The sequence below is a fragment of the Perca fluviatilis genome, chromosome 8 (assembly GCF_010015445.1).
Source record: "Perca fluviatilis chromosome 8, GENO_Pfluv_1.0, whole genome shotgun sequence".
In the NCBI taxonomy this organism is placed as follows: domain Eukaryota; kingdom Metazoa; phylum Chordata; class Actinopteri; order Perciformes; family Percidae; genus Perca; species Perca fluviatilis.
Window position 1 is genome coordinate 26,243,428 of NC_053119.1, and position 23,597 is coordinate 26,267,024.

Sequence of the window (23,597 nt, forward strand, 5' to 3'; positions counted from 1 at the left end):
AGTCTGTCTGTGCTGACAATATGTTGCATTCATTAAACCCTCCTGTTAAGTCTTATATTTCCACCTTATTTAGCCTTGATAAATGCATGTTTATACACATGGAACAATACATTATTGCTGTGAAATCAAGTGTCAGAAAACAGATATAGCACTGAAACGGTCAGTGTAATGCTTATCAGTTCTTCTAAGCACAAACGGACATTTGGAAAAACAGAAAAATGGGTTCAAATATCCAATTTTTAATTTTTTTCCACTTTGACAAATAAATTTCTTTTATCTTTAACCTGTTTTTCCAATTTTCAGTTTTTTATTCAGGAGGATCAGAAATTTGAGAAAATTACAAAATTGCATCTGAGCTCCAATTATTCAATACTGCAAGGGTATTCTCTTCCTCTACTTTGCGGAATATGCAGGTCATTAACTGCATATGGACCAAAAAAAAAACCCAAACTGACAGATAAAATTGGAAAAACTGTTTAAAGATCCAATTATTTAATTTGTCAAGGCGGAAATAAATGAAAAATTGGATAATGGAACCCATTTTTCTGTTTTTCCAAATGTCCATTTGTGCTTAGAAAATTGAACTGATGAGCATTACACTGACCTGAAACCATTTTCTTTGAGATTGATCATCCTACCGAGTCAATTTAAAACAAAACAAAAAGCAGCAAAGTACCCACAGAGTACCCACTGCAGCCTGCCTGGGGAGGGGGGGAGGGAGAAATGACCTAACTGTGGTTTATGTGAATAAAACTAGCTTCCGTGTTTACACCAGTGACATATCGCACCACGTCTTTCCTGTTGCTGGTGGTCACAACTTTAGTAATTCTTTTAAAAGTTTGCATTCAAACTGCTTTGGTGCAACCTGGTTTAGTGGTCCTTTTGTTATCAAATATTGACCTTAAGTTACAGTAAAGAAACCTGTGTCATATTAACAGTTACTCGTTACAGTTTGACATACTGTTGAGATGCTCACAGTCGACCAGAAGTGCAGTAGAAATGTGCTGTATAGGCTTTGGGTGCTTTAGCGAAGATGACCTTACTCTGCAGCCTCGAAAGCCCTTGGGTTAGAGTTGTTAGCCTCAGCGCACTGCGATCAGGTTAAGACACTTTGGTTGTAAATGAAACTAACTGGAGACGAGGCGACAGTGGAACACTCGGCTGGTATAAGATCACCTTATTTCTGTGTACATTTCTATTTACCGACCCTCGAAATTGAGGACCAAATCTGGCATCGCACGCTAACTAGGTGCAGGCGAGTTGATGCACTCATTTTTTTGTGCGGCAAACGGTAACATTGGCAGCAGTTTTAAATACAAGTTCAACACTTTGAAAAGTTAACTGGAAAAAAAAAAGGTGCAAATATCACATAAATCTGTACATATCAATGAAAAAAAGTCCTTTCACACACACACACAAACATTTGACACACTAAATAGCTACTGGCCTTACGCCTCTTAAATGGCTTTGAAAACTAATCAAGGTATTACCGGGAGTCCCAATCATCTTGGCATAATCGGTAACACTTGAACGATACTTAAAACCTTCAAAAGGTCACTGATTTGGGCAGTTGCTGTCCACTTGCAGGCATCCTGCAAAAGTCTGGGCTGGATCGGACCAGGGGCACCCCTACTGCCGACTGTCCTGAGGGCCTGGAGTGTCCTGGGGGAGACCCCGTGTACAACAGTGGCGCTGGGAAAGCAGAATGGTTCCTGGGGCCCCTAGAAAAAGGCTTAGAGTAACCGGGCGAGGTGGCTCTGTGTGTGTCTGAACAGCTGGCAGCGCTACCCGTGTTGGGACTGAGTCTGTCAGCAAAACTAGCTGGAGGAGGGGGGATGATGGAGTCCTCCACCCAGCTGTCCTCTCCTTCATATTCTGGCTCCTGAGGCAAACTGGGGAGAACGCACAGCGAGGGAGGAATAGGGGAAGGCGACGGAGGGATGAACGCAGGAGGTGGAGGCAGAGGGAAGAGAGCGGGGTCGTAGTCTCCGTCCGTGGTATGTGGGGGATTGCCATGCATGCTGGGACTTTCCTCAGGCGTGGAGCCCAGCAGCCTCTCCAGGTAGCGGTCGTCGTCGTCGGCCTCGGAAAGGTTGTCGTACTGGGAGGTGTTGGAAGGCCGTCTGTCTCCCGTGTGCATCGGGACGTAGAGAGAGACTGGGAACTTGGTTGGCTTTGGGGGAGGCAGTCTGGGAGAGGAGGAGGGGGAGGAGGAGGAGGATGTGGTCCAGGCACTGGGAGTGGAAGGCTTTCTGGGAAGGGAAGGCTTTGTGGGAGGAGGTTTTTTCTGTGCGAGGTCAAGAGACGTGGGTGGTTTTGGGCATGGTTTTGGAGATAGCTTCATTTGAGTGACCAGTGGCGAGGCTGAGCGAGGGGAAGGAGAGCGCCGCCGAGTCTCCGGGCCGGTCCCAGTGGCCAGGTGGGGGGACTGACTGTCCAGAGGCCCTTGGTCATTCTGCTCAGTGTAAAAGAAAGGTGGCGGCGGCAGATCCGGAAGGTCCATGAATTCCTCCTCAGTCTGCACAGCAAGAGCTCCCGAATCAAGGGGCTCGTAGGGCGGAGGCCAAGCCACGGGCTCGTCCCGGGTCTCTGGGTCTCCAGTCTGGCTCTCCTGTTTTCCCACATCTTCGGTCCGGCTAACGTCTGGAAGCGACCCCTTCGCATCTCTGTCCAACTCGACCTCAGCGCAGCGTATGTCTGCTTTTGGAGGTAACGGAGGTGCTCTGCAAGGCCTTAAAGCAGAAGGTGTACCTTGGGTGTGCACTACAACTGGGTCAGGTGAAGGCAGAAGAGGTGTTCTCGAGTCCTGGGGCTCTGCAGGAGAAGGAGTTTGGTGTAGGGCGATGCTGTCTGTTTGCTGGGCCTCTGTATTGGGTTGGCTGTGGGGCTGCAGATTTATTTTGACCTCCAGTGGAGAGTCGGGCTGCAGAGGCAGAAGGAGAACTGGTCTCTCTTGACCCAGAGGTTTCTTTGGCAGCTCCTCTGACTTGGCTAAAAAACAAACATAGGGAAAATGGAACATAGGGAATACATCAACAAAAGGGGGGAATAAAAGATACTTTAGGATGTATCAGACAAAGAGGTGAATGTGGCTTTAAACTGAAAAATAAAAAAGGGAATAAAAGAACACAGAACTGCACCTGGAGGAGGTTGGTCCAGCTTTTTACTGCGAAGTTCAGACATAGAAGCGTGTAACTGTTCAACCACCACATCATCAGGCAGGAAGAAAGAAACACCCATCTGCTCCTGGAGAAACTCCCTCAGCTCCTCTAATGGAAGCTTCTGCAGGCGCTCTGATTGGACAAACACAACCCAGATACAAAAAGTCAAGTCACAGAATGGGAGACGCTAATCCATGAGGTTCAACGTCCTGAGGTAACCTCTGTGATATGAACAATGAATGGAAATCAAACTGTTAAAGAACAGCGCTTCAACCCAGGCCTAACTTTAAGAAACCAAGAAAAGAAGTGGCCCATCAAAGAGCTGTTGTGCAAGAATGTAACCGTGCTGAGGCAATGCTCGTGCAAGGTGTCCAATGAAAAGTCAGCTTTCGATTTTTCTCCACAGCAACCGCCCACTTGCATTATGTAAGCCATCCAGTTAGGAGGCAGCCAAGCGGAAGGCAGCGTCACTGGTATAGCAACAGCAGCCGCGGCTGTATCGGTGCATGAAACTGGTCGGACTCGCTCGGCACGGGAGAGAATGTCATCATCCTCATACTCACTCTTGTGTAACTTGAGGGTTGTATAAGCCATGGCAGTTAGCATCTTCTCTCCCTCCATTATGTAGATGTCCCATAAACGCAGGGTGAGGGTGAAAGGGGTCTGTTATGTAAGACACACAGCAGCAGATTTTAAAAAACAAACAACACCTGGTTCCATGTTCAAAGGTATTAGCGATGGAATGCATTAGGATATACTGACGAAGGAGTTAAAATACACTAGATATAAACGGGGAAGAACATTCATTGCAGTTTGTGTTCCAAATACTCACTCTGTCAATGAAGCACTGCAGAAACCATTTGGTGGTGTAAATCCCTGTTGTCATCTGCTCCTTATCCTGTGGAGCAAGAATTAATGAGGAATAGTCTCCTATGGGAAGTCACTTCACGTAACCTGTCCTCAGTTATAAATCTAACGTTCCAAATGACCCTTGGACTGGCAGTAACATTCTGAGCATGTGGCCTTTTGCAACATAAATTAATCATACAATGAGAAATGGCCCGAATAAATCGACTGCAGCCCGTGAACTTCCAAGCAACCGATATGTATATATGTATGCTCCATGTATCTCGCGTTGGACAGGAAGCATCAGTCGTACGGATGTGCTTTCACTTACCAGGTGTTTCTTCAGCTTTGGCAGCATTTTGGAAAGGACCAAATCATGATGGGCCTGGAAACGGTGCAGCTTGGGAAATCCTGGGATGAAGAACCCTGGCACGGTAGAAAAATATAAACCAGCAGGTCATAAATGGTGTGTGGTAATAGTAGAGGCATAATATTTATTTACAAGTATTTCCCTCTTCAAAGACTTGATCAAGGGCACTGGGAAAACAAGACAAGATCCGTGATGTCCGTTGATCATTTGGAAAATGTGGTGCATTTTGCTATTAGCATTAGCTGTGGTTTTCTGCAATAGGAAATTCTGTACACCATTCATATTGTAGCAATATTATATGAAAATGTGTGTAAAGTTGACAGGCATAAATGAAGTGGAATTGACCATTTTCCAGCTCTTGAAACTAAATAAGTAGATGTTTCACTCAATTAGAAAATAAAACAAGATGTCCGATACATTTTTGAGTACATATTTTCACATTCATAAAGACTTTGACACATTGACAAACCTAACTAAGCACGGGTTAGGATTGGTTCCAGTTTCACAACTCAGACACATTTCTGTCCCTTTTCAATAAGAACGGTTATATTATTTGATAGGTCTAAACTTCAATCAGCTCGTTTCTGTCAGCCTTCATTTCTTCCTCTGTCTCACCGTGCATGGCATGCTTGCCGTTGGTGAGGAGCTGGGACAGAGCCCAGAAGGCGTCTTCCTCATTCAGGTACATGAGCAAGATGGCAGCGATCTGACTCATTCCCTGGCAGTAGCTCACCTCCTGGGGGAACACCGACAGGTTCAATTAAACAGAATGGGGAAATAAAGAGGAATTATTCATAATTTAATAGTAGAACGCACACACGCACAAAGGCCGAGATGAGAGAGCATCTGAATGTCTGATGTGGTCTGAAGCCAGACTGTGGATGTGTGTGGTTATACGCCACAAAAGGACCTACTGTGCATGCAGCTACGATATTATAAACCCTTTTACCGGCGGTTGTTCAAATATTTACAGTAGCCCAACATACATTCTCAGTAATGTCATGTCTTCAACTTGAACTCCACAATGATTCAATGATTTACGCTAAACACATTGCCCTTGACAAGCACAGATACACAAAACCCAACACACACACACACACTTGGTATTTGTCCATATTAAGGCCGATTATTGCACAGCCAGAAATGGACACTCCAACGTATCCTTTCAAGGAAATACAGTAAATATAATAAGGGTTACAGTGGGGTTAAACTACACATTCTTCACATTCTTCTCTATCGTCACATAGGCAAAAGGACAAACACCCCCCCCCACCCCCTACCTCTTTCTCGCTCGCTCTCTCCTACTGACCCAGTTCCTTCTGAGCAGTGTGTGAAAAGAGGAAAAAGGGAACAGCACATGCCCATTTCCTCTGGCTCAAACACCTCTACAAAGCATGGACCGACTACAGAGCCTAATCCAAAAAAAAAAAACTGACTTGGACTGTGTTTGCGTGGGTGGGGAGATGTAATGTACTGTACACAAGACTGTCTTTGAATGGTAATATTTCCATCCCTACCGGACAGCAACAATCTGTGCTTATACTGGAATTAATGTATACAGATTAATCCACATGTATAAATGTGTTGAGATACAGGCTAGATTCACACGCATTTCCTGTATTTTACTAAATATGTGTTGATACAGAGAATTCCTGCTTGGCTGCAAAAGCCAGCCACACAGAGACGAGCTCTGGCGTGTGGTAGAGAAAGAGCAGAGGGACTTTAAAGTAAGATGCAAGGAATCGTCATTGTTTCTAACCTCAGCATCCACATACTGCATTTCAAACACATAATGGTAAAACAAAGACTGTTAAGATTACAAATGAATGTTTATTAAAACAAAAAGGGACGAAACTGCCTGGCTTGGGCCCTCATGACAAATCTTATGTTTGCAACTTTTCTGACAGCGTATCTTAAATCAAGAAAACCGGGCTCATTTGCACCGTTTCCTTGCCCGTTAAAAAGATACTGTACGTAATGTCAAAGGGGAACTTAGCTGAAGGATGTGAGTGCTGACTATGGATGTAGTTTCACTGGTGGTCTGACTGTTATAAATAAGAGATCTCACCCAAGGCTCTAAATAAGAATGAGAACAGAAGAGTTTAGAGTGCTTGGCCGTGTTTTTCTTTTTGCTGTATGGAAACGAACACGCTCGATGGACTGTTACGCCCCTTACGTGCTGCACAGCCAGTGTACACAAGACTCCCCCGTATTATGTAACACAAACTTAGGTATGCACACATCTAGACACACTTACCGTGTTGTAGACAGAGTAAGCTGCTAGGACGTGAAACAGGGCCTGCTGCCTGGAGAGGGAACAGAGAAACCACAGGTTAAAATGAGGATGTGGTTCCTTAGCAACAATCGAGCAAGCTGAAACAGTGCGTCGGAGTATAGTGGAATTTATTCCGTGACAAATTAATTCCCCGATAATGAATTCCCAGAGGCCACGACTACTGATTTCTCAACCGCGTCCTAACTAAATTAACTCCATCAATCAACACAGACCGACTAAAAACAGCTGCAAATAGTTTAGAGGAGGCTCACACATCCTGGCTGCATCATATCATCCCGATAGTGTTTGTATAAATCGGTGTGTTTTTGTGGATAATCCGTCCGAGGCCTGAGCTCTCCAGCTTTGCTTTTAAGTATTAAGGGCTTGCGTGAAAATACTTATGTGAACTATCAGTGCCAGAGTGACAAAGAAAAAGAGTTTGTCTATCCAGTTTCTATCAAGGGTTGTGTGATACGTGGCTAATTAAATCTAGTGTCTCAAACGGTCTCAGACAGTGAACACAAGGCAGCTATTGTGTGTGTGTGTGTGTTGTGTGTGTGAATGTGTAATTAAGCGCAGAAGTGGCATTAACGAATATAATGTGGACATAAGAGGATGTGTCCCCTTCCAGGCCTCTATAGTAAATATGTGTCTTATAGACAGACAGGAAAAGCAGCTTGAAATAGCTGTCAGTGTCTCGGTGTGAGTGAGACAGCTGTTGACCTGCAGGGAAGGAGTGGGCAGCCAAGCAGGATGGAGCGGTGTTTTGGTCTGTTTGGACTGGTGGCTTTGAATTGAAAGGGAAGTACGTTCCAAAGAGCGAGAGGAGACCACTCAGCCGCACTCTGTCAGAGTTAAACTGACAAAAAAGGACAAGCCAGTAGCTCTCTACGAGTTCAAACTCACAGCTGTCCCACAATTGTGTCCTGAAGCTCATTTAATGCTTGTGTAATTAATATATATATAGACATTCTATCGATGTGGGCAGTGTTATTCTGTAAATGCACACTTGATAGGTAGATGCACATTTCTGTATGAATGCCATTTCCTGTGGGGCTTTGTGCACTGACAGGAAGACTAATAAAACACAGAGAAGGAAACCACCGCTTTGGTTTGTGTGTGTGTGTGTGTGTGTGTGTGTGTGTGTGTGTGTGTGTGTGTGTGTGTGTGTGTGTGTGTGTGTGTGTCTCAAGGGTTAGGCCAGAGGTCACACTTTGCAGAGTCTTAGCAAGGGCAAACTTGAACATGTGAGGTGACAAAGAAAATAAAAACAAGAACTTTGGAGACACTAAAAGGGGTTGAAGACATTTGGTATGAAAGCTACCTAAACGGTTTCACTTATTTTACAGGCTAAAAAGGCCAGAGGAGTAGTCCTATAATCCAGAGGAAGCAGTGTGTTTGCTCTCACTCTCACACTTAGGATAAGTACAAATTACTCAGGGTCTCTGATGTGACTAGACAAACTGAAATGCAAGCCGTTCCACGCAGCTTTTTGGCTGAGCGAAGCTAAGAACTCACTTGACTCCAAAGCGGTCCATGAACATGATGTGGTTCCTGAAGGTTCTGTTGACGTCTAAGTCGATCTGTTTGATCTCTGTGGAGAAGTTACGAGCCTGCTGCTTCATTCTCTGGAGGATAGAAAAAGGACAACTGTGTTCTAAAAGCTGGGCGACTTTAAGAACTTGCCCTTTCACAGATGCATTTTAGAGTCATTTTCACCATTTTCAAAATCCATACCTCATATTTTCCCTCGTTATCGCGTTTGACTTTCTCTATGTCCAAAAGCAAGGCCCAGGCCTGGCCTCTCAGCTGCAGAGGGATGCCTTTATACACACGCTTCGCCAACTGAAACACATGTGACAGATGAGCAGACGCGTATGGGGACTCACTAAACATGAAGAGACTTTATGTTCTCCACGACGACGACTAGAAGAGGCAGAGGGTTAGCTCCTTCTGAATGACAAGGACTCATCACAGGCACTTATGTGCTTGTTTTTCCGGTCTAGACCGGAGAGGAGGAAGGATAAGGGAATAAGCTGTGGTTAAAAGGGGAATGGAAAATAATACATTGAATAGTTGAGTAGGACAACAAAGGGAAGAGAGGGCTAAATTGAGACAGCATGTTGGTGTGGACCGCCACTACTGAGTTACATACCTTTTCACTGTTCCTGTACTTGTTCCACTCCTTCACCATCTTCAGCCATTTCGCCACTCGCTCTATGTCTTGCTGCTTTTGCTGGGGAGAGGAAAGACAAACGTTCATGTGGTCCACTGCGCATACATGCGAAACTAACTTAAGAACGCAAGTTCAAAGTTGCTACCTTTTCTTCAAGCGCACTGGGTGTTGGTAGCTCTTCCTCACTGGAGCAGAAAAGCAGAAATACACAACATGTATTAGAAATAGAGACACAGAGGATCAGCTAGGTGTAGCACTGGTATAAGACATCAGCATAACGTGAGGGAGAGGAACAGAGGTAGTCTAGATACAAATGAAGGTGCTCTCCTAGAATTCAAAACACTGCAAGGAACCGGTCAGAGCTTTAAGTCGGGTAACGTACTGCAGGAAGCCGAAGCGGTCGGTGACCTTATAGATGCTGTAGTCGGCATCCTCCCATGGGTCAATGTTGACGCCCTCCTGCCTGCCCTGAAACAAACACATACCATAACCCCTATTAGAAAATATCGTGTGAAAGAAAAAAACAAAAACAAAAAACAGTTTAAAAGCAACTTACAATGGTGCTTGTGTGTGCTACAAACAAACTGCGATACAGACAGAACAAGTAGTAAACAGGGACAACAATGATAATGTATTTTCCAAAATTTCCAATTGGCTTTGTTTTCCTATTCTAATGGCTCACTTGAATGTGTTTTAACCCTTATTTGTGAACTACACATGCAACAGTCACGGTGCCATTAATTGAGGATTCCTTCTCTGCCTGTTGGTAATGAATATTCTGAGTTCACGCATTGCAGACATCACTCAGGGCCTCTCTGTTCAAAGACCATCACCTCCCCCGTTCTGATGTGTTAGATGCACCTTTACTGCCATTCGTTGTGCAAATATTGAGTTCCAAAGAATCAGGATTTTACTTTTTTTTTTTTAGTTTGGATCATCTTCACAAAGATGTGGTACACTTTCTGAGCCTGATCTTTGGCAGTGGTGGAAATGTGTCCCAAAGAAACAGCAGAAACGTGCCCTGCTGCGTTTCCTCCAAATGAACCGTGGCTTTTGTCGATTTCTAAGCTACGAAACCTCAAGTGCATTATTTGTGTTTATCATAAATGTCATTAGAGTATTGTCAGAGTTAGGTGACGGCATTCCTGTGCACACACTTACCTTATCATATTTAGTGATGATTTCAGCACGTTCCTCTGCTAGCAATGTATCTATATCCTTCTTCATGTCAAAATCTGGAGGGGAAGCAGACAAAAAATGTCATTCATAGTTACCAAAATTGGCATGAACCGTATTAACGTGCCAGAATATTTACTTTAATATTTAATTATTAAGATATTGCAGCTTGGTGATTCACTGCTGGTTGTTGCTGTGGAATATGAAGAGTGTATGGAGATATGATCACATACTCTAACCCAGTGTTTCTCATATGGGGGTATGTGTGCCCCTAGGGGTACGTTGGAGGACTGCAGGGGGTATGTGAGATATTTAACAAAATGTTTAATAGTTCCAAGGCTGTTGTACAGAACATTGTTCCTCTTTATGTAGAATTTTTTTTTTCCTACTAAGAATGTGACATTTGTGTCGCCTTCTTTGGACCTAATCTTGCCTTCCTTCCTATACTGTCCTTTTTACAAGTTTCTCGCTTTTTTCTTCTTATGTCACTGTTTTTGAAGTTTTTGATACTATTTTGACCTATTCTTGCCTTACTTCATTCCTTCTTTCTACCATCTTTTTCCAAGTTTTTGTCTTTTTTACAGTTTTTGTCTCTTTTTCTCATTAGCATTTAAATGTTTTTTTCAGTTACAAGGCTGTTGGTTAGTAAATCTATCGCTGACATCGCTGTACTGTTCCTGTTTATATACACTTTTTTTTTCTACCGAAAATGATTAGCACTTAAAGAAACAATTCAAAAGGGGTAGCCTACATTATTGAATAAAGTTTGAGAACCACTGCTCTAACCTATTCCTAGACATAACATGGATACATTTTGCTTTAATGTAATACTTAAGACTAATAACAGTAGCCAAACCTTTTTTGCAGGGAGAATAGATTGTGACTGGACATTTTCTGACTGAACGTACACAGAACAGAACAGAACAGAACAGGCATCATTTGAGCTAGTGTCATCTTATCCCTTGAGATGAAAAAGACCACACAGTATGCTGTATCTCCTTTCCACATGTCTCACCATAATATAAGCTTAATATTAACCCTTGTGTTGTACAACACAAGGATTATGTACTTCCGTTTACTTTGTTGAGAATTGCTCTCTAAACAAGGGTTAATACAGCACCTTAGTTCTTGTTTGTACAGCATTTTGGTCAGCTTAAACTGTGTTTAAATGTGTTCTAGAAATAAACTTTACTTACTTACTTTACAAGAAACAGGGTTTAGAGAGCAATTCTCAACAAAGTAAACGGAAGTACATAATCCTTGTGTTGTCCTACACAAGGGTTAACTGTCCTACTCCACCATCACCAAAACCCCAAATGAACAGTAGCTCATCTGGCAAATTATAGAAATTGTTGTTCTTTAAAAGAAGACGTTGCATGTCTATAAGGAGTGTGAAGACACAGGCCACGAGGCCATTAGCAACTTCCTGTTAGTGGGCCCGGAGCTGCAGCTGACAAGATGGTCAGTGTCATTAGACTTCAGCTCGAGGTCACAGATTCTCAGTGTGAACTTATGGTTAGTGGTATACTGACCGTTACTCTGCTACTTTTTGAAAAATAGAAATTATAATAATGAGTGACAACATTCAAAAGTTTATTTTATGTAGGCCTGTAACTATTATTACATAATTGTCCATTTTTTTTTACATTTCTTATTACGTTTCTTTGTTTAACCGCAATTAAATGCTAACATTAGCTAAGGTCTTAAGGCGTATGACTGGCAATTGTTGATTGTGTTTAGATACGCCAAATTCTAATTGTACAAGTGGTTATGGTCGGACTATATATTATTATTTTTTCAAATGTCAGTTGTTTGCACTTGACCCTATACACGTTCATAGCAAGAAAAATTATAATAATAATAATAATAATACATAAGTTTTATATAGCGCTTTACATGGACATGTAAGATGAGAGGGGGGGGGGGAGACAGTTAGAAAAAATTTAGAAGAATAAATCCATTTCAGATCCATGTGGTTTAAAAAAGCATACAGAAAGGAAAAAAAACACTTGAAAACGTGAAATCTTCTATTCTCATGTCAGACCTGATTTTGTAGTGGATATGTTACATGTGGCTGTCACAGGCTGATTAGGGCTGTTAAATCAACTGTTCCTCACCTACCACATTTGTCTAAATATCAGCTTGTAAATCCAAATAATATGTCTTATAAGGCCAGCTCAGGTCAGACTGCGAGTGGATCAGAAGGGTTTAGACTCAAACTTCTTAAACTCTCACAATATCAAATAATCCGTGCAGTGAAACGGTTCCAAGGACACTTCCCAACAGTTTTCCCCTCCTTGATTTTGGAACACACAAATACTGTGTCTAACATCCCAATACTCCTCTGGGGTGTTTCCAGACTCACATGCATGACATACGTGACATGTATGTAGTCATTTGCGCCTCTGCCTGTGTGCAAGGCACAGAAGTTGACAACTGAGGCCCGAGCTGTTGCTCCTGGAGCCTCAACCCCTCCCTTTTTCCTTACAGTATAACCCCCTCCCTGACCCCGGTCTGCCCCTCTAAGCGGTGTGGATGAGCTCCTGCAGCAGACTCGGCTGTTTAGCAGTTGTCAGGGCTGAATAATCGCCCGAGAGAGAACAGCCTCACCTCTCGTTTGCCAGACCAGCATCTCAGAGTGATGTCTGGATATGAAGAATATGCCAGTTATGCCTAGCAGGCACAGTGGATGATAGGAGATAAAGGAAACCCATACAAAACCCAGGCCCGTCGCACCCTTTGAATGTGGGCCTACTGCAAGCATCAGAGTTAAGGACCACCTGCTACTATCTGGTCTTTATTTTAAGTAACAACATAGACAACAAGGCCTTTGTCACGGTGCAACCTTAAATGCTGTCACGGGACAGACGCTTAAGCTAGGACATTTTAAATGAAAGTCTTTGAACAGGCAGATTTTTAGGATGAGCTACAGCATTACGGCTAAAAAAAAGTAGACCAATTTTTTTTGCCAGTTGTGACAGTCCGAAACCAACCATTCAGTGACTTTTGTTTAATAAGGTCACACGCTATGAGGAAAACTCTGCAGGAGGGCCCATCGGAACAGATGCCAAGACGAAGGAATACTTTCACTGACGTTTGACAACATGAGTAGCCAGCTGAGGCCTCAGGCGGTATGCATGTCTGGCATGCCTTGCAGCAACAGGTGTGAAGGCACCTGACATCTTCCAGAAAACACCATGTAACGTTTCCCTACAGACCTAGGCCTTGTGCTGACCACGACACATTTTGTCTGAAACGATGTGACATTTACCCAACATGGAGACATTCCCGACAGAAAATGCACAGGACAGAAAGTGAGAAAGCGAACTGAGGCTTTATTTTTATGCTTTTCGTAGGATACCAAGTAACATTTAAACCTGATCCCCAAAACCCCAGCATCCAGTCTTGTCCATCAAAACAACAGCTAAGTCTCTTGTCTAACAGGTGGGCAGTGAAACCAGACCACTGAACAAATGGCCTCTGCTGTCCTGTGCTTTCCTTTTTACAAATGTCCCTTTTCCCGTCTATGTCAGGTCAAACTATTTCAGGTTTTTCTGAACAGCTGAGAAAGCGCTCTGCGAGGTGGTGCCATTGACATGCCTATATCTTATGATCAGGGGAAAAATACCTGCCTTGTACTTTACATTCACAAGTATCCAGTGACAAGACTCGAAGAAGAAATTGGGTCAAGCTAAAGCTGAGTAACTTTGTGTATGTTGCTGCCCTCTCAAGAGGTAGAATATATGACAATGATGTCTGAACTACAGAAACGGTTTACATCTGAATTGATGTGAAAAGTTGTGTTGAAAGCCTGTTTGTGTCCTCTGTTTATTTGAATATATACGGCTTATAAATGCTAAATAGGGAGACTTAAAGTAAACCTAACAATAGTTTAGTTAGCAAATGGATACCAGGCCGAACCAATAATTAGGGCTGTGTTTCCTGGCTACAATTCTCATCTCACAGATGAATAATGTTATCAAGTCCAAGGCAAGGCCACACGTAACTAACAAGAGTTGTGAGACATAGCCTGTGGCTGTGGAGAGGCCTTGAAGTTAGTCATGTTAGCCTGAAGGAATACAGCAGAGATGGGTTTTTTTTTGTTGTTTTTTTAATTCAGGCTGCACGTGGGGAACTGTGAGCTGTTTTCAATCACTGTCTACTAGGTAAATTGGTGTAAAAGGTCTGTTATGCTTCATCTTTAAGTTCCAGCTGCTTACTTCCTGTGTTGAGTCTCCAGACTGCTGATAGTATTGTGTTGGGGCCAGGAAGAAAAGGAAACCAGTGACTGCCACTCCTTCAACAACAGGTTCAATGAGAACTGCGACAAGAGTGTGACAAACAAAACAAAATGGGACTTACTCCAACCAAGGAAAAGCCTTTTATGGACAAAGCTTTAAGTTATCCAGACTTGGTGTTTGGAGTCTGCCAGAAAGACATGAGTAATACCACAATGTGGTCAGTTCACATTAACACTACTGGTATTTTGCTTGTGAGTCACCAACACAGCTGAGGTCCTCCTCAAATGGGTGATCCGTCAAAGGAATTACTTCTTGCGGGTGGTTTAAAGAAATTTACATTGAACAGCTCTTTTCAAGTGGTGGCTAGGAAGGTGATCAGAGTGTCAAACAGATGAAAGCCGGAGGAAAAAAAAGTGAGTAAGCAGCAGAGAAGGTCACTGAGTGGGAGAGAGATCACGCAAATACAATTAAAACATCACACCTGGGGGAGTGTATACCGGTAGTAGGTAGTTAGTAGGGGTGTCTTTACTGTAGGAGTGAGACCAAATATTGAGAGAAAGAGATTCATTCAGATGTACATTATTTACAGCTTTTAAGTAGATTATACGCTGAAAATGTAAGATGGGAGTCAAGTTCAGACACACAACAGTTGGTATTCACATATTTACATGTTTGCAATCCTTTGTCATGTCTCTCAAAATATAGGCGGAGTGAGCGCGAGGTGGTGAGAAAGCTGTACGTAGGCCAGTTTAGACAGTATGCAGATAGCTAAAAAAAAAAAATAAAAAAATAAAAACCACTTCCCTGTATGGCTAAATTTGACAACCTGCTTACTTACAGGATACAAGACTTTGAGCCTGGGGTCGAGGTGACATCATTTCCTGTTATGACATAGAGCTCTAAATCTAGCTTGCGTATATAAGTTCTCAGTGCACTGTTGTAACCACAAACAGCTTGCACAGCACTGTGAATCACATCAAGCTAGGAACATGGTTTTAAGCAGCGACGCGGCAGTCAAAAACCTCCTTTACTGATTTATCACCAAAATGTCCTCTCTCTAAATGCATTGCATCTTCGTGCTGCGTTTAGCTCTGGTATGAGCCACATGCCCTAAAGTGTCACGGATGAAGTCAGTCTTTAATGAGACAGAATTGTTGGGACAAACCATTTTATTACAAAGACTTGCAGGGAGAAAAAGCTGTAAGCTGGTCTCACAAATATAAAACGTAACAAGAAAGTGAGACTCAGATCTGCATTGCACTATCAATGCTCTACTCATTAGGCAGAAGGTCTACACACAAAAAAAAGGAAACTGATGACATTCCATTCAAATAAGATTGTTACACTGAACTATAACATATCCATTCTGCTGCATTTGGTTACTGGTACTCTTTACCCCATTTCACTGGGATAAAGCACATGTCCTCTTTTAAATATACTTCTACACTTCCTTGATCCATAATCATCTCTCTTTTGGCATCTAATCAATCTTAATCCGAGCAGCAGTCGGAGTCAAGGCAGAGGATTAAACAAGAGCAAAATCAGGACGACAGCCTGAGATTAGAAGGAGTCTGGCAGTAGTCAACCAACTGTAGGAGCCTGGAAACTCTGAGTGCAGCGAGCTACACTGGACTGATAGTAAGGGGTGTGTATTTACGGTGTGTGTATATGTAAAGTATGTGTGTCAGTGTGGGCAGACATCTTGAGCTGAAACCGTTAAGGGACACTACATCAGGGTGTGGAAAGTTTAAACCAACCGCACCAAGGACGGAAATACGTTGCGTTTCATCCTACTTACAGATATTGCATTGAAACCCGAAGGGACAGATTTATCTAATTCTAAGATCCGATCACATTTTTCATAGAGCATCGTTTTTGTGGCTGGCACTCAAACCCGCTCCCCAAACTGCTGATGGCGTGACGGAGGAGGAGAAGACAACAGACTTTTGGTTCTTTTTACCACTGAATGATCAGTTAATGCTGCGTGGTCAGCCAAAGGACGCTCTGGCTGACAAGCTCGGGCCATGCACTCATTCAACCTGGTTACCCTCACAGAGCATACTCCCATAATGGGCTCTCCTATCATATATCTGTGTCATTTATTATCAGTAGCCTCAGTCAGTCAGTCAGTCAGTCAGTCAGTCAGTCAGTCAGTCAGTCAGTCAGTCAGTCAGTCAGTCATGTATTACTGTCCTGCACATGCTTTACATTCACTGAAATTACCACCCCACCCAAACCAAAGGCAACTATTAAAAATCTTATTTTGATGATTCATAAATAAGTCCTTAAAACTTGTGTTTTTGTATTTAAATTGAAAACATCTAACATTGAAGATTCTGAATGTTAAATAACTGACACATCAAGGCATTTCGCCTCATTTGTGGGTCTGTCTCCAGTATACGTAGCTCCTATGACATTTAGTTTCTTAATATGACTGCACAATGTAATGTTGTCTAATACAAGACCTTCAGATATCATAACAGATAACACACATTAAATGTATTACTTTGGCAACTGTGGTGGTAGTAGGTAATCATTTCAGTAATTACGGCAGTACAATTCACTGCAATAAACTTCAAGGAATGAACATTGGCTGTAGGCTCGTGGTGATTGTGGAGAACAAGCATATCATTCCAGTTCAGAAAAGGAAGGAGGCTAACAAACGACCACATGGCTCTAATTTCCACATGAAGAGGTCTGAAGTCCCAGATGGCTTCAGAGCTCCAGTTTTTAATGGGTGTCAGACACACAGTGTGTGCATGTAAGCATGCATGTGCCCAGAAAACAGAAGAGAAACAGTGAAAAAATGGGGAGGATCGCTCTAGGAGGTGGTTTCTCTAGTTTAAGCAGGGGCAAGGTAGCTTTGGAAATTTAAATTTGGAAATGTTACCGATGTCTTTGTGCTTTGTGCTGTTAAAGTAGCTCCTGTCCCGGTACACATATTCCTGCCACAGAAATGCAGTCAGCGCATCTTTTGTTAATTTCCTCTCAACACAACGCAGATTCGGCAGTTGAAAACAAATGTTATAAAAAGGGAGCCCCTCAGAGACTAAGAATATCACCGAGTCGCCCCAGAGGAAATCTAAGCAGGCTGGTACAAGATGTTTAACAGCCGTCTCTTTCTTTAAAGGAAGGTATGGAGTCCACATGGAACTCAACAGATATACAGAGCTGCTCAAACTGGATAACTGAGGGCTTGAGGCTCTAGTGTAAGCCAGAGAGGGATTCAGGATCAGTGCATGATACGCAATTATTATAATATATACATATACAATGATGTGTGCATGTGAAAAAACAACCAGAGACTTTAAGACCATCAGCCTCCAGACACACAGCCCACAGGAGGATGCAAATGTAAAATCCCCATGCTACCAAACATGTGTTTTGCAGGTGTGATGGTGGACAATGGCCAATTGTTTACCCTTACCCCAGTGGTTCCTCTCATAGTGGCTATTGACGAACAGCAAAGCATGACAGTGCGCTAACTTATCTCTTGACTGGGTTGAAGCGACCACTGAAACCATATATACTAGAAAATGAACTTAAGCGGGGAGAAGAAGGATACCAAATTAGGCCAATAAGATGAAAACTGCTGGGCAGCCTTGATAGGAAGCCACAAAGTCTCTAACAATAAATTCCTTGTCTTTCTTGCTGTCTGAGGCCCTCTCTCCTCCTCAGTCTCCCTCCAATTATTTTGTACGGTGTAGGGTTTGTGTTTATGCACACTAGAAAATAACAGCGACACAAACACTGTGTGACCCAGAGGCGAACCATCCAGAGCACAGGGACTGGGGGAAAAAAAGCACATGGCTCAGAATAGTTTGTCCTCCCCAAGGGGCTTTTCTGTCCTGCTCCACTCTGTGTTACCACTGTCACTCTGCCTTATCCTCTTTGCAAAGCTGCTAGAACACAGATTCACCAACAACACTCACCAAACCTTTACCCCATCTTAACAAAAAAAAATTAATAACATGTCTAAGTCTGAAAAACTGGAGCTCTCAAGTAAGTACTTCACCCTGCATTTGACCTGGCCTGAGAACCGTCTCTGGTCCTTGCTGCTGCCTCCCCAATTACCTGGGGGGCGGTTTTAGATGCTTGAGTTGCAGCAGGCCAGCCAGAGAGGCCTTGTTTCCCAGAGTGGCAGCACTTTTTCAAGTGGTGGTATGGGAGGGGGGGGGGGCTAAATATAACAATGACCACACAAAGTTTTAAATGCTGGAGTTGCAGCAGGCCAGCCAGAGAGGCCTTGTTTCCCAGAGTGGCAGCACTTTTTCAAGGGGTGGTATGAGGAGGACAGGAATATCAAGGGAACAGTATTCATAAACACAAAGCCACAGGATCCTGCTGAGAAAGCCACATTCTCATAAATGGATCCTCTTCCTATAGCAAAGGATGGAGTCATAATAGTAGCAGAGAAGCCAGAGCTTTCACTTAAGAGTTTAAATAACTAGCGTTATTAAATTAAAAACTAGCACTGTTACGTTATAAAAGCTTTGTAAACACTGAATATAAAGTCGAACAACCAATGATGAATGGTTAAGGAATGCACAAGGGAAATAGACAATATTTAGGCAAGTTATGCAACCTCCTGCAGAGTCCTGCTGACTGTCATGTTATTTTTAAAATCCAGCTTGTATCTAACCTTTTTCAAAATGATCCTTACAAACTCCACGAGTATTTCTGCAATACAAACCTCCTTCACTGCACCTAGATGCAAATGCCACGGTCGACGAGCTCACGCCAACTTGAGATATGAATGCTCACTGTTTGTGTAGGTTACTCCTACAAACCCAGCAGCACAGCACTTGTTCTTACAATGCCAAACTGATTAAATAATTCAAAAAGGTAAAAACATTGAGAGTGTGTTACCCAATGAGAAAGGTCCAACCAGGCTCATCTCGAATCAGGAGCTAAGCAGAAATGATGCTAGGTTGACTGATGCACACTCCACTGGGGATTTGGTTATCATAGTTTCCATGTTCAAATGGATGTTTACAAGCACAGACACAGAGGATTGTGGTACATGGAAGGGGTGCAGCCTTACAGTGTGTGTGTGTGTGTGTGTGGGGGGGACTCACACTGGAGGGGAATTTCACCGCAAGGAGGTTTAAAATTTGGAGCAAAAAAATCTGAAGTGGCATCTAAAAAAGACACAAACTAGAGACAATAATAGAGGGGAAATTCCAAGTCAGCCCTATTTAGTCTTTATACAAATGCCAAAAGACAAACAAATATCTGGGCTATTATCCCATAGAGCCATAAACCCATTTCCTCAGTGGTGTATCTGTTTTCAGCCTGAGTAACACTCTACGATCTCAACAGTAGTGTGAACTCAATTTTACTAACGATAGTGTGGGGAATAGATTTGGCTAATTTATAGACAAACTCAGCTCATGCAAATTTCGCACTAGTTCCTGGCAGTGAAGTACAGCCTGAATCAAATGAACCAACACATGGTGGTGCAGTGTGATTATCAATGTGTGGAGCAAATAGGGCTGCAACTAACTATTGTTTCCATTTTCTCAGCTAATGTGTCCTCGTATCAAATCATTGATTCATCATTGGTCAATGAAATGTGGGATAAAAGTGAAAAATGCTCATCACAATTTCCCAGATCCCAAGGTGACATCTTCAAATTTATAAAGTTCCCTTGGCCTTTGGAATTAAAATAGCCCAACATCATCACATACCCTTCACCATACCTAGAGATTGGCATGGTTTTATTTCAGTTAGCCTAATAGCTGGTTTGATTTGCATTGATATGGATCTTATATCATTTAGCTATTAGGCTAACTGAAATAAAACCATGCCAATCGTGAGATTAAGGCATTAAGATCAATTTCCAAAAGATGATTTTTTTATTCTTCTTTTTAGTCAACTTTAGCATGGGTATGAATACTTATGAGCAGCACTGTGTGTGTGTGTGTGTGTGTGTGTGTGTGTGTGTGTGTGTGTGTGTCTATATATATATATATATATATATATATATTTTTTTTCTCTTGTTAAATTACTTACATGATTAACCGCTTATCAAAATAAATGTTCTGTTGATTGACAAATCAATTAGCCTATTCTTCTAATCACTGTTGTACTCGTGGCAATTCTAAACAGTTAGAAGAAGAAAAAAGGTTTCTATACATATCAATGTCACATCATATAGGCTAATATTGTATGATGAAACGAGATAAGACTAGGTCTGATTAGGTCTGGGAATTGGCTGCTGTAATATTGTGATGTGTCTAAAATGATGTCTTTACACCATTAGGAGATTGCATTACAGTAATGGGATACAGTTTTCGGAACTTATTAGATTGCTCCATCTTAGTAATGAATATCCTATACATGACCATCGTCGCACACAGAGTAAATATCTAACTATTAGGTCAGAAATATCATGAGAAATGCCCTGGGTTCTCATCCACCGGCCAGCTGAAGCCTTTGCATGTTGTATTTGCGATGGGTTTCCTCCCACAGTCCACACACATGCACGTTTGTTGAACTGGAACTGGAACTAGCACATAGGTGTGACAACCTGTCTGTGGTGTACCCCTCACAATCGCCCAGTTGTGTGCGGAGATAGGCTCCAGGACCTTGTGACCCTGACCAAAATAAGACATCTGGAAAGATAACACTGAATCTCTGAAAAGACATTTCATGAGTCACACAGCAGGGCTAACAGCCTCTCTGTCTTCTTTATAGTTGGCAAAAGGCTTCGCTATCTGGTGTGTTTTGTGACACCCAGAGTTGGGCCTTTGACATCTATCATAAAGCCGCCATTCAGGCAGACAAAAAGGCTATTGATGCCTCTCTACGGAAATAATATTATCCCAACAGAATACAATAAATGCTGCTGATTGAAGAGAGTTATGACAAAACCATAGATGGTAGATAGTAATAAAACTATTACATTATATTGAGTTGATGTAGTAGTGTTTTGTTACCTTTATGTATCATTTGCAATGCTGCTGCAATGCTTTAATCCAGAAAAGAAACATTTACATCACTGGTTTTTGATACCTCATGCGTTGAGATATGTGGCGATTTACAGCAGAGAAATTAGAAAAAAACTTAATCATCAACTCTGACAGTACTTAAAAAAAGGCTAATGCTGCTGACTGAGGCCCATTGGCATAAAAACCAAATGAGGGCTCACATGCTTTGCGTCACGCATGGCTCACATCCTGTTGGCATCAGAGAGGGCAGTCAGATTATTGTTCAAAAGAACATTCAAGTCCCTGAAAGATTTCTACAAATAGAAGTTCAGTTCACACCCATTTCTCTTAGTCAAACTGTACTGTACAGCTGGATTTAGCAGTTCAAAGATCAAACTTTTCCAGCAAGGCGAAAAGTTAAGAATTTCCCTTGATTTGGCGATGAAGAAAATATACACCAAAGAGGAGGTTATTATAAATACACTGATCGAATAACAGTTTTAGGGGAGCAAGTCGTGTGTATCCAACCGCCATTTTCGGCAAAACTGACGATTGGTCGACTCACTGGGACTTGATCTCTCAGATCAGAAATCAAACCATTTGAACACAAGAACACAGAGCACAGAGAGTGCCACAATGAACAAGAAGAAAAGAAATGATGAGGGATGCGTGGAGGGGGGGCTCTTACGTGCTACTACTCATCACACAAAAGTGCACCAATAGTGCTGTCACCTTTCCGGTGCTTCCTCCTCAAACCACAAGCAGTGGCTCACACATTAGGACACGCTAAAGGCTGAACATAGCAACAATAAAAAATACAAAACACTCCACGCGCTATGCTATAGGCTTGTGGACGTGTGCATGCCATGTATGGCTAAGAGAAGAAAAAAAACTCACCATTATACAGATCTTGACAATCTGTGGACTGATTTGTACTGAGATAATTAGATCCTGTGAACCCATAAGCATATGACTACAAACATGCAAGCGCGCAAACACAAAACATATTAATCTGTCTCCTTCAACTTCCTCCACATGCATTTACAAGCAATGATGCACACCAATTAATGACATATTTAAATGTGAGGCAATGGCTAGAGATAATGTCCACTTGCCATTAGCAACCTGCACATCTGTTACATTACACTGAAAACAAAAACACAATGGGGGAGGGGGGGGGGGGGAAGAGAATGACAGTACAACAATGACCACCAGACATCTGGTAGAGGATGAGAGCTAAATCCTGCTGGAGATCTTTCACTCAGACTGTCTGTAACCTCCCCCACTTCATGTACGAACTAGTGAGACGCCCAGTTAACTCTCCAAAGGGGACCACGCATGGCATGACATGACATATACAGACCAGTAACTGGCCTACTTCTGGACGCTGGAGCATCTGTGGTCTGTGTAGTGGGCTGTGTAAGGTAAAAGCCAGCTTTCTCAAAAGACGAGAACTAGGTCTCCCTAGAGAAGTAAATACATACCCTGGCCTGTTTCCTCGATCACAATTACGGTTCCTGATTCTGACACTTGTCTCGTACCTGCTGTGTAACGATATGCGTTGATTAAAATGCGGAACTTAAGGATGTAAAGACTGAAACAATCTGAAAATAAGACCCATACGCAGACATCGCAACCAAACAGTAAACATAGCTATACTGTTTGTTTTAGAGTGTAACCCAAAAAATGACAGTTCACATTTCTCGCCATCCTAGCCAGGGTTTACATGCCATTTAACAGCTGGAAACTAAGCCCGTGAAGAGTGATGCAAAATCAGAAATTCCCCTAGAGAAGCGCTCGGTCGCTGTTCTTACCACAGAGGGTTTGTTAAGCTAGCCATCTACTCTTACAGTAAAATGTATCTGTTCCCAGAACAAGAACCAGCATACATCTTCATTTCTATAAGTCACGTGCACATTGGAGCCCAATCTAACGTTATATCCACAGCTCTACACGAGCGAGTAGCCGTTACAATTATTGCTTCCTTTACTGGTTTGTTGTGGATTAGCCAAGTTGTAAAAACACAAAAGGACCAGATAAGGAGATTCGGGCGACAAGTCTTTTTGTGGCCACCGACGTACTAGCGTTCCCAGCGCTAATTGTAAAGTGAGTGAACACTGGAGAGTAAACGGTATCAGAGAAGATATAACGTCCAGTAGCGTTAGTAGCTGCTTACCTTTGGGGGTGACTTCCCTTCTTCTAGCTAGGTGCTGTACCTACAAGTAGAAACAAAATCCACTATTCTCATTATCTCTTTATCTTATTGTCCAGGTAAGCCGTCGCCAAAATACCGTCACTGTTCTGAAGGTTTGTCCCCGACTGTCGACTAGTTTTGCTGAAACCGATGCTGGTCAAACGGACGCACACCCTATCCCAGGTCCACATGCCGCGAGCTGGTTGCAGCTGTCTGTGACACTGGC

At 42.6% G+C, this 23,597-nt stretch overlaps 1 protein-coding gene across 2 annotated transcripts; it reads right to left on the minus strand.

Moving 5' to 3' along the window:
• Positions 1-518: 518 nt before the first annotated feature.
• On the minus strand, positions 519-23,591 carry si:dkeyp-19e1.3 (USP6 N-terminal-like protein). Of its 2 annotated transcripts, none has more exons than XM_039809326.1 (14): positions 19,115-19,157; positions 9,990-10,063; positions 9,211-9,296; positions 8,974-9,013; positions 8,808-8,888; positions 8,390-8,497; positions 8,171-8,280; positions 6,635-6,683; positions 4,993-5,113; positions 4,339-4,433; positions 3,994-4,059; positions 3,725-3,824; positions 3,141-3,293; positions 519-2,991 (listed from the first exon to the last, which is right to left on the minus strand). In XM_039809326.1, the coding sequence occupies exons 1-14, from the start codon at positions 19,140-19,142 to the stop codon at positions 1,547-1,549; spliced, it is 2,556 nt and encodes an 851-aa protein (XP_039665260.1). In that variant the 5' UTR covers positions 19,143-19,157; the 3' UTR covers positions 519-1,546. The 2 variants fall into 2 exon arrangements, with proteins under 2 accessions (XP_039665260.1, XP_039665261.1); XM_039809327.1 differs by lacking the exon at positions 19,115-19,157 and adding an exon at positions 23,354-23,591 and having other exon boundaries at positions 520-2,991.
• Positions 23,592-23,597: the final 6 nt, after the last annotated feature.